The sequence below is a fragment of the Culicoides brevitarsis genome, chromosome 1 (genome assembly GCF_036172545.1).
Source record: "Culicoides brevitarsis isolate CSIRO-B50_1 chromosome 1, AGI_CSIRO_Cbre_v1, whole genome shotgun sequence".
NCBI lineage: Eukaryota > Metazoa > Arthropoda > Insecta > Diptera > Ceratopogonidae > Culicoides > Culicoides brevitarsis.
In genome coordinates this window covers 19,760,430-19,772,959 of record NC_087085.1, presented here as the reverse complement: position 1 = coordinate 19,772,959, position 12,530 = coordinate 19,760,430, and the positions used below count along the sequence as shown (strand labels likewise).

Here is a 12,530-nt window from a genome sequence, read left to right as displayed (position 1 = left end):
CATAAAAATTTTTCTTTCGCACAATTAAATTCATTTGTGGCTCGTTTGATGCGATGTTGTTCATATTTCGAGAGAGTGATTTAGTGGAGAAGAAAAAGTTTCACATAAAAAAAAAATTCAATTTGCTCGTCCGTTTTTCGTGTATGCCCAGAAATTTGTGTAAAACTAATAAAAAAATTTTCTGTGTCGACGAAAAATAAATTCATTTCATTTTATTATCGTATTTTATTTATCTAACAAGCATAAGACGATAACACCAACAACAAAGAATTGCATAAACTTGTCATATTTTCTCTTGAGGGACAAAATCTTTTCTCTTTTTCCTTCGTGTCGTCTCTTTTTTTGTACATTTTAAATTAGACATCAGACGTTCCAGAAAATAACGATATAAAATGCAAAAATTTTTCTCAGCTCTGCAAGGAAAAATCATACGTATTGTTTGGCAGGAAAAAGAAGAAAATTGCATATTCATTGGAAAGTTCTACGTTTTGAACGATTGTTGGTAGAATCTACATGAGAAAAATGCAATTTTCATTTTTTTTTTTTTTTTTTTTTTGAAAAATGTCCTGCTTCGAATAAACACACGAGACGTCTTATCAGATCAGTTTTAGGTCAGTTTAGAGTCAAGTAAAAATGTGTAATGAAATTGCCTCGAGAGATTTTTCTTTTTCTGCTCGTTTCGTGTTCAACAAATTTCATTTTTTTCGTTCGTTCGTTCGTCCTCCGCACATCCGAGGTACCTTTGAGTGCTCTTTTTTTATCTTCTTTTGTTGTTCCTTTGGGATGTCGTTGTTGCAAATGCAATGCAAAAATAAAATTTCCATTAAAAAGTGAATAAATTTATTTAATATACTTTTGTTCTTGTTGTGTCATAAAAATTTATTTTTTCTCTTTTTTCTTTCTCCTCTCCAAAGTTACTCACTCGCTTTAGGTAAGGGATTTTAAATATTTTATTGCTGAAGCTGAGAGTTTTGAAAGCCGGTCATTTGTCGATTACACTTTTTCTCTCGTTCTCACTCGTGAAACGGAAAAGTTTTAATGGTCTTTGTTGTATGTGAATTTGAAAATGGAGACGACTGGTTGTTTGTGTTTTTTACCGCATTTCGAAGAAAAAATGTGGTAATGTCTTTTAAAGGTTTTTTTAAGTCACTTGAATTAAAAAAAAATTAGGTCACGTGTTTAAAAGCTTTAAGTCACGTAGTTTAAAAAAATTGAAACCACGTGGTTTGAAAATAAGTCACGTGGTTTGAAAATATTTTAGAACATGTGACTTAAAAACTATTTAGGTCACGTGCCGTATGGATTAAAAAGTGTAAAAATTAATCCCATAAAGTATTAAATTAATTCCTTTTACAAAATAAAGGCTTAATTTAATCACTTAAGGGATTAATTTGAATACTTTTCAATCCGTAGGGTAATTTAAATCAAATTTCAGGTCACGTGGTTTGAAATTTTTCCAAATTACTTGGTTTCAAAGTTATTTAAGTCATGGTTTGAAAAAACAATAAAATTTTTCAAAAATTTATCAAACCACGTGATCTGAAAAATTTTTGAAACCACGTGATCTAAAAAAAATTTCAAACCACGTGACCTAAAAAATTTGCAAACCATGTGACCTAAACAATTTTGAAATGATAGTACCAGATTTTTTCTTCAAAATTAATGAAACCAAAATACAGTTCCATCATTGGTTGATCTTCAAACGTCAACTTTTTATATTTTATTATAAAAATCATTATCACGAGTATTACTCAACATTTCACAAATTGCTCAACGAAACGCCTTACAAAGTTGTCCAATTCCGTGATTGTTGAGGAAAACTTCTCCGAAAGGGGGGTTTGGAAGGACGGAGGTCCTTCCATAGGACGAAACATGTGGTCAAATGCCAAGCATTCGCTGCATGTGACTCCTTTCTGTTTTATATAAATATGTACAATACATTTATCATTAAATTTAAAAACCGACTCTATACATATAGGTATGTAATAAAATAACAACACACATTACACTTAACAACAACCAAATAAAAAAAATAATAAAAAAAATAAAATGACTTTATTTCACGACTTTAAGAGTTTTTGGCGATATCTATAGCGATGTGTGTAGTATTTAAATGCAAATCTACAAGAGACATCAAGGACAAGAAAAAAATATAAATAAGAGCAAAGAAACTCTTAAAAGACTGAATAAAGTCATTTGAAGTAGTTGCCTTAAGCCTTAGAATATTGACTTTTTAAGGCACTTCCATCTCATAATATACAGACACACTCATCATCGTCATCATCATCGTATACATTTTGCTTTCTTTCGCCCCGTTTTGCGTTGTTTATTGTTCTTCTTATTATTTTTGATTGCATCGTCATACAAACACACATACACATCATCATCTCCTCTGAAACGTTGGTTGTAAGGCATCCCCAAACTCCTTATAACCAATGTTTTACAGGACTCGCTTTGCGTATTTATTCGCAAAATAATAATTTTTATTTTTTTTTATATCTCCCACTTATCATTTCCATTTCCCGCGCATTTTTTATTATCATTATTATTACGTTGTTCCTCATTTATATATGATACACGAATACACAATAAACACACAAAATTATCGTCGTATATAAAACTTTTTTACATTCAACATATTTATATTGTACAGATTTTTATAATATACACATGAACACATTAACACATCTCACACACGGTATTCGTATTGTTTTGTTATAATTTTTTTCAAAACACAGTTTTTTATATACTCGTGATAACGTTTTTTACAATAAAGTAACAAAAAAAAAAGTGAAATAACGTGTGATTAAAAGTTTTTTCCTTTTCTGTGTGAAATATGCTAATGAATGATCAAATATGAATGACATCGCATTATCTTTTTTTTTTGTGTTTTCATATTTTTTTTTGTTGTATCATTTTTTATTATTATTGCATGTCATATATTGAATGAAAATTTTATCAGTTTTAGAACTCGTTTGTTTTTTGCGTGAAAATGATATGCAGGACGACGATGGCGTGGGATGACAGAATTTTGTGTCCCTCGTTATATCTCCAACGCATATTCTACTCTATTCTCTGTCCCTCTATATGAAATATATATAATATATCTATGGAAAGCTAATAAACAAACAAAATTTTATGACAAAATTTTAGGTAAACAATTTAAAATTAATATAAAAATAAATAAGTAAGTAATGATAATTAAACAACAAACAGAACATTTATTTAGGGATATCAACAAATTTTTAGATAAATTGACATATTAAAACGTTTAAAATATTATGCGACAAAAATTAAGCAAATTTGCATGGCAGTTAGTATTTTTTCTATGACGGAAATTTTTCTACACTAATTATTTTTTTATTTCGTCTCACTATACTTGAACGATGATGAATGAATAAGTTTCCTGAATGTTAAAATATGCTAGATTTTATACGGATTAAATTGAGGGAAAATTTTGCGAGAACATCAAAAAATAATAATTAATAGTTGAAAATGATTGTTGAAAGGTAAATATTTAATAGTTTAATTCAAAATTTATACATGCATAATTAAATTAGATACAAAACAAATATATAACAACATTCAAATCGAAAACATGAAAAAATTGAGTGATAGCTAAAAACATGGATAATGTACAGGCGTTTCAAAAAAATGATAGATTTTTAATAAAAAAAACATTTTTATTATTAGATGCACATAAAACATATTATTATTATTATAAAAATGAAGGATTAGGATAAATAACAAAAAAAATATATATTTAAAAAAAATAATACTAAAAAAATACAAGGATACGATATGGTTGTTTTTCTAAAAATTAAACATATTGCTAATTATAAGATAAAAAATATCACAACGCGAGTGTAAATATTAAAATTGTATTCTTTGTACAAAATTTTCTTTTGTATGATGTAAATTATAATAATAATAAATGCAAATTAATAATAAATAAAAAAATCACACACGAAAAATGCAATGAGAAAAAGCTATGCGTTACAAACTAAATATATATATTTAATAAAAAAAAATAATAATAGTAATAAACAAATGAATGATCAAAAATATTTATAGGGAAAAAATTTGTTCATGTTGATCGTTTTCTCTTTTTATAAATTATATATTAATTGATTGATTGATGATTATGATTAAAAATCTAATCTTTAAAAATGTTTATAGAAAGAACTAAAAAAAATATAAATATATAACATAAAGGAAATAAATGAAAAGACTAACGTTTTAGTATGGATAATAAAATTAATAAAAAAAGACATCAATTTCAATGGTTATTATATAAAAAATATGATTTGAAAATCACAACTTGTTATGTATAAAAAATAATAATAATATTACAAATCAACAAAAAGGAGCCTATATCTAATAAAAAAAAAGTATACATTGATATTGGTAGTTGGAAATAAAATATCTATATTAAATTTGTGATATTTACATTTCCTAACTGCCAATTTCAATCAAAAATGGAAATATGTATCATAATATTCTAATACTAAAACATTTCAAATTTAATTCTGCTACACAAAAATAAACTGAATATGTAATTTAACAAAAAAATAAAAAAAAAAACTTACAAAAAAATATAAAAACACACACACACACAATCAAATCGATGATAAATAAAAATAACACACAGATTTTTTTATAAATAATAAAAAAAAACAAGTAAAATATTAATCAAGCAAATGACAGTGCGACATATTGATTTAAAAAAAACAACAATAGTAACATGAAAAAAAAAATAAATGAGAAAATGTGACACAAAAGAGAGAAAACTATTCAATCATATATTTTACACATAAATTAACTACGAGATTTATTACACAGATTGAAAAATATATAACAAAAAAATACGTATAAAGCTACAAAAAAAAACATGTATACAAAAATATATGTATATTCAAGATTTCACAATGATATTCCACATTGATCAAATTCTACTACCTTACTAACTAACAATATAATCCTATATTATGACAAAAAAACATCATCGCCTGAGCACATTTTCAAACCCAAGTAATAACGAAATGAAACATTGACATTCCATAAAAAAAAGATACAAAATATATCCAAATATAATAATTTTCACCATAAAAGGTAAAAAATAATATAAAATGATAAACAAATATATATTTTTATAACTCTTATTATTATTATTATTATGATTCTATAATTACTAGCATTAATTAAAAAACAAACATTGTTATCAACCTTTATACTTATAATTTAAACATCAGACATTAACATAGTATTATTATGATAAAATATATTATTATTATTATTATTTTAATGGAAAATCACATCATAGTTATATTAACAACATTTAAATTAAAAACAAACATATTTTTTACATAAATTTAAAAAAACAACAAAAAATCGAAAGAATTTTAAAAAATGTATACTAAAAGCCTCCAAAAGCCTAATTAGAGCCTAAAAATTAAGCCTAATAATATTTTTATCAGATTGCTATTTCTTTTACCTTTTCAAAAAAGTATCATTTGCTTCAAAAAATAAAATAACATATTTTGGGTATCAACACCCATATTTTATTATTATTATTATTAATATATACTATGTAACATTGTTGAGAGAAAAATTATCAGTAAAAATTATTATTATTAATTATTTAGCATATAAAAAACAAAAAAAGAATACTTACAACAACAAAATGAACATAACATTGATTTTATAAAATAAATAAAAGTAAGAAAAAAGAAGGAAGACCTAGTAATTGAAGAATAAATAAATAAAAAAAAAGAAAAAAATTAATAAAAATAAATTATCGAGTTTTATTTTTGAAAAAAAAATGACTTTGAACTTGGTAAGTACAAATTTATTTCTCTTAAATTCCATTTGACTAAATTAATGTGTTTGCAAAATTTATTTCCTCAACAAAAAAAAATTAGGACCAGAAATAATATAATAATAATTGTCAAGATTAGTACTTTACGATGCAATAAATTTTATTGTCATGTATCCTCCCTCATCCAAGCTGATTAAGATCAACAAAAGAGGACACATCGCGGGAAAAAAACCAGTAAAAAATAAATTTGTCAGCTTAAAAGTCATAATCTGTGCAACAATTTCTTTATTTTTATTTTATTTTTCATTAAACTTACATTTTTGTTGTTGTTGTACATATTTTTTTAAGGGTCTTATCACAAAAGTTATCTGTATCCTTTTTATTATTACAACTGACGACGACGAGGACGACGTCAACGAAGGACGACAGACAACAACGCACAAACATAATAAACAGAAACATGAAAAAGGGGAATAATAATAATAAAAAAAAATTGTACAGCGAGGAGGAACACTTTTACGCATTTTCCGTCTTTTATTTCTTATCATTCATATTAAGATCTGATATTAAAGGCACTTGAATTCCATCGACAGTGAGTGTGTGTACGATTCCCTCGCGTTTGTTGCCACCTGTAAAAAAAAATGAGAGAAACAACGTTCACTTGATTATTTTTTCGCTATTTTACAAAGAAAACGTCGAAAGAAACAAAATCATCAAGCACTCACTTGTAGTGGCGGTTAATTTGAACACATGCGCATCTTGTTCAAATTCAGTCTCGGTGCCTCCATCTATGAACTCAGCCTGGAATTAAACGAAATTCCGTTAAAAAAGTCGATTTTCTTATTGGATTCTCACCGTTTCGGATCTCAAATAGCCGTTCAAGTAGACATTCAACGTATCTTTCTCCAAAACCACGCGATATGGCACCTCGTTGAGCGTTATTTCCCACGTTTTTAGCGCCTTCGAGAGCGATTCCGTGTATTGCTCGTAGGACTTGCCATCGACAAAGAGCAAATAATTGTACTTAAATCCCGGCAACGGATCCACGCGAATTATGCAACGTTTGCCTTCCTCCAAGAAGAAAATGTCCTCGCCCACTAACTTGAACATCCAATCTCGTCGTAAAATTTCCTGCAAGCGAAACAAAAAAAAAATCCATGAAAATTGTCGGAACAGCAATGATGACATAAAAATAGGCAATAAACACCAATAATATTTTTTTTACTTTGTTTTTCACCGGGAATTCCGTAACACATCTCAAGGATAACACCGCAAACGGTAAAAATTTTATTGCCGTTCGAACATAAATAAATTGCAATAAAAGTCTACAATTATGATTAACTTTGTTACATTTTTCCGCAGAATTCACAACACAAGCACACACACATTAAATCGATTTATTGACTTTCAACGGACTTAATTCCCATCGCTAATTTATTAATGGCTCCATGAATGATTCAATCAACGAAATTGGACGATCAAGCAAGATAAATAACGTGATTCATGAAGAGAATTTGTGGAATGAAAAGCTTTATCGCATTTTAATTTGTATAAATTTTTAGATTTTTTATATTTAAAAAAATATACTTTATAAAAATTTTGGAAATTTTTAAATTTTCCTGAATTTTCACGAATTTTTTGGATTTTTCAAAGTTTTTCCAGATTCTTTACTTTTTAATTTTATTTTTAGTTTGAACGACACTTAAAAGAATATAACTAAATTTTCTAACATTTTCCGGGAAACTTTTTAATTTTTCAGGAAATTTTCATTATAAACGAGAGATTTTTCCAAAATTTCCCGATTTTTTTCAAAGTTTTCCCCGATTTTTAATTTATTACAATGCAATGAGACCTTCTTATTAAAAAGATTTTCTACAGTTTTCCGGGAAATTCTTGATTTTTCCAGGAGTTTTCACAAATTTTCATCAAAAAAAAAGAGATTCTCTTCAAATTTTCCACATTTTTCTCCGATTTTTTACTTTTTATGATGCAATCATAACTTCTTCATTTACATTTTTTCCAGGAAAATTCTTTGTTTTTCCACAAATTTTCCTCAAGTTTTCCGAAAATTTCAAAAAAGCGATTTTTAGAATGGAAACTCATTAAAAAAGTTCAACAAGGACATACAATTTAACCGCATTTTTTTCCGAAAATGTGATGAAAAAAAATTATACAACACGAGATAAATATTAATCGTCACATGATTAAAATTACATACCTTGCCATCGACCCAAATTACACGTTTTCCACTTGTTGTTCCGTGCTCAAACTCAATCTGATATAATTTGCCGCGGATGGGTACGCGCCACTGTGCGACCACCTCCTTCACGTCCTTTCGCTGTACCGGTATCTGGATGTCAACAGTGCTGTCATGTTTGATTTGCTTCAACGGAGCCACCGCTGTTGCTGTTGCCGATGTCATTTTTGTGATGCCTTGATAGCTGGAAACGGAAAACGTATAATAATAATAATGAAGAAAGTTGCAAAAAAATATAAAGAAGCAGTAATTTTTTAACGAGAAAATGGATAGATGGGAAAATAAATAATGGCGATAAACAAAGTTTTATAGTTTAGTCAAACAATTTAGTTTTGATGATGGCTGATAATAATAAAAAACAAAAAATAAGAAATAAAATGAAAAGAAGAGGAAATATGAATAAATTTTAAATTACGATTGTAAATGTTTATTTACACAGACAGAAAAATTGTTACGAATAAAATTTAAAAAAATTTTTTTTCTGTCTGAATTGATAATTTCATTAAATAAAAAATATTAAATTAATCAGATTGCCTTGTTACATCGGTATTTCAATGAAAAACATATGAAATTAAAAATAAATAATTTTTTTCATTATTTAAAAAAGTGTTTTTTTTCATAAATTATAATAATTTCTGTATTAATAATTTGGATTGACTTGGTTGGAAAAAAAAAGTAAATAAAATACAAAAATTTAACAATTTAAAAAAAAATTTAAAAAATTTAAAATATAAATAATTTTTTTGATTAAATTTTAAATAAATAAAAAAATTAACATTTTTATAATTTAAAACATAATTTTTATTTTTTATACATTTTTCAATTTATTTTAAACCGTTCAAAAATTTTATAACCCAAAAAAAGTTGAAAATTTCATCAAAAACTACGGATTTTATTTAAATTAATAAAAATAATTTGTGAAAATAATTATTAAATAAATTAAATTAAATTTAATTTTTTTTAAAATAATAAATTAAAAAACTGAACTAAATTTAATTGAATTAAATTAAAAATTATTGAAAACGGTTTTTTAAATTATTGAAAAAAAAAATTTTTTTGTTTAAATAAAATGCACGTTAGTTTTTTTTGTTTTTTTGCACAGCTAGTCATTTAAAAACGGGAAATTTTATTTATTTTTATTTATCTTTGCAATTATGGCTAAGACAATCCAGAAATTTCATAATTTTATAGTTACAACTTTTGTTTATAATCTCATTAAAAACACAAATAAAACATTATTTTAACCAAAAAGTAACAAATTTTATAGTTTATTCTGTCAATTATTTTTAATTTTATTTATTTTCCAGAAGAATTTGACATTTAATCACCTTCTGTACAAGAATTTCCCAATAAATTATTCAAAAAACCAATAAATCAAGAGGAATACTTATTAAAACATCACTTTTTGTGTCACCACTTGAACAATAACTAACCCAAAAAAAATATTCATTTTTGGACAAAACATACTTACTCCGCTGCTTTGTGTATGTTTCCCTACCTCAAATTATTCCGCCTTAGCGACTCAAAAGTCACAACAAAACTGGTTCGCTGGTATCGAAGACATAGTTTTTCCCTCGAGTCGGTTATTTTTTTATTTTATTGTTGTGCATGCATGCATCGTTAACTGTTACGTCGTCGGTCGTACGTTGCCACGTTTGTTGTTGTTGTTGTTATTTTATTTTATTTCTCATGAATGAAAATATTTTGTAATGTTTGTACGGCACACATGCACGCAAGGAAAACACTTTTTCAAGTGCAAACGGCAAACGCGAACTATTTTACACCGAAAATCCCTCAGTTTTTGTTGTTATTTATTTTTTGTATCGACAAAAAAAATTCGCGCGGCAACATTGTCTAGTTAGAAGCTTTTATTGAATCGAATCGACAACAAAAAAAAAGTACAAAGACCCAGTCAAGGTTGAAAAACTTTTGTTTATTCCCCATAAGTTTATTATTAAGGAATAAATTTTATTTTATTAATGGGAAAGTTTTTGAACGTTAGTCGCGGAAATTGATTATTTCTTGTCGAACACACGTCGATGCGTCCTTACATAACGTAATTTGCCAAAAACAGCAACAGCAAAAAATGGAAAACAAGCAAAAATCAAATAAAAAACACATTTTTTGCTGCTACATTTCATCATCAATCATTTTTAAGGGGCAATATTTGCATTTTGAGAGATGAAGAGAACATAAATGACACGACACAACAGCTGGAGTTCCTTTTATTTTTAGCTTATAACGATATTTCGGACGATTATGTGATGCTAAAAGGATCAGACAACCTTTTCGAGCAAAAAAAAAATAAAATGAACGGAGTAATGGCAAAAACCACAAAAAATTGATAAATAAATAAGTAACGAAAAAATCGCACAAAAAAAAATAAATTGAAAAAAAAAATTTTTTTTTGCTCATTATTTACCTCAAAACAGATTGATTTCCATCGGCGAACATTAAAAATACACCAAAAATAAAATACAAAAAAAGAGAGCAAAAAACGGAATTTTATAATCAGCTCAATAATAAATGGAAAGTCAAACTTAAATATAGCACGAGGAAAAAGTCATAAAAAAGGAAATAAAAATAATATTTTTTGCTTCCTTTAATACTATTAAAAGCTTTATTTGTGTACAATTTTTTTTTATTTTAAAAAATGATCAAAAAATCATGAAACAAAAAGTTTTTTAATGAACAACTTTTGATTGAATGACTTTTTCTGGTCTATTTGTCAATGCACTCATAAAATAATGATTATTTTTTTTATCAAGAATTGTATCAATTCTATTTTTATGCTTTCGAAAGTAAAACTTTTAAGTATTGATTGTAACATGAACTTGCTAAGTAGTTAAATATTGTCAAACTTTCACGTGATTGATCGTAAAATTGCGGAGGAAATTAGAAAATTTATTGAATGAGAGCTGGAGTAGATATTTTTTTGACGTATTTGGAGAGGAATTGAAAAAGATTTTTTTATTTTGCAGGAAAAAAAATATAAAATTTTATAGAATATAAAAAATTATTAAAAAGTAACAAACTTTAAAATATTTTTTTTTAACTTAAAAAAAAATTTAAAAAAAATATAAAATTAATTTTTTAAAAATAAAAAAAAAATTCTAAAAGTAATTTAAATAAAAAATAAATAAAAATATTTTTTAAATTTAAAATATTAAACAAAATAAATAAAAAAATAAAAATGATTAAAAAAAAAAAATAAATTGTAAACAATACCTAATTTTTAATAACATAAAAATTTAAAATATATTTTAAAAATTTTAATTTAAAAAAAATTAAAATTATTAAAAATTAAAAATTAAAAAAAAATTAAAAAAATTTTCAAAAAATTATAATTAATTAATTAAAAAAATTTTAAAAAAAAAAATATTTATTTTAAAAAATAAAAAAATAAATAAAAAAAAATAAAAAAAAATCAATAAAAAATTTAAAACTGCGATAAAAAAATATTAAATTTATTCAAAATTTTCGAAATGCTTTTTTGAACAAAAATAAAAAAAATTAAACAAATTGTTAGAAATCAGTCATTCATGTAAAAATAATAAATTAAATAATTAATTGAAAAAAAAACACTTTAAAATTGATTTTTAAAAAAATCAAGGAAAATCAGAAATATTTTTAAACATACCTTGAAAAATGTCCTTAAAATGTATTGAAATGCGGTTCAAACTACTCAATTCACGTCACCTTTTATATCTTATATATTTTTACGACTTGGCATGTGTGTGAAATTCCGTGAGAGGTTGAGGAGAGCAATAAATTGGATGCCATGCCGTGCGATCAACACATTAGCATTCTTGTGAATAAATGAATAATCGACAGGTGAAAGTGTCTGATATCGAGTGCAATTTATTCGATAAATCAATTGAATTTGAATAAAAAGCAAAATTTATTACCTTCACGAAAAATCTTTGCTCCCCGCATTCGCCTTCACTGCCTTTCATCGTCGTTTTGCTCACTTTAATTAACATTCACGGGATTCTTTTGTGACATTTACAGCTAAAGATCGTCTTTTTGTCTCTCTGCCCGTCGAAATATAGTCGCCTCTCTCACACAAAAATCTAAAAATATCCCCATCTCTTTTGCTTTTTCTGAAGATCGTTTCTCTGAAACGATTTTAATAATTAAATCTTCGTACAAAGGCCACGCCTCCCTCGAGCGTTAATTAATTTTTGTACAACAACAATTTCCCAGAATTGACCGAACGATCATCGTTATTCGCTTGAGTCGTTTGTTTTTATTATAAATTGCTTTAAAATGGTCAAAGATGATGTTTGATTGGCGCGCACGGACATTTTGTTGAGTTTTGGCGCTATTTTGCATTAAAATCATTACAAACAGGATAAAAGTCATTAAAAAGATCCGCCATGAAATTTTAAATAAATTTTTTAAAATGCAAAACGACTCCAGTACATTGTCGTGTCGTTTTCATGGGTTTTGTAT

At 25.9% G+C, this 12,530-nt stretch overlaps 1 protein-coding gene across 1 annotated transcript; it reads right to left on the bottom strand.

The window, feature by feature from the left end:
* Positions 1-6,152: 6,152 nt before the first annotated feature.
* On the bottom strand, positions 6,153-9,590 carry LOC134827267 (fas apoptotic inhibitory molecule 1). The gene is made up of 5 exons (XM_063839847.1): positions 9,547-9,590; positions 8,037-8,259; positions 6,674-6,949; positions 6,544-6,619; positions 6,153-6,447 (listed from the first exon to the last, which is right to left on the bottom strand). Exons 2-5 carry the CDS (start codon positions 8,238-8,240, stop codon positions 6,353-6,355), a joined length of 651 nt encoding a protein of 216 aa, XP_063695917.1. The 5' UTR covers positions 8,241-8,259; positions 9,547-9,590; the 3' UTR covers positions 6,153-6,352.
* Between the last annotated feature and the right edge of the window lie 2,940 nt (positions 9,591-12,530).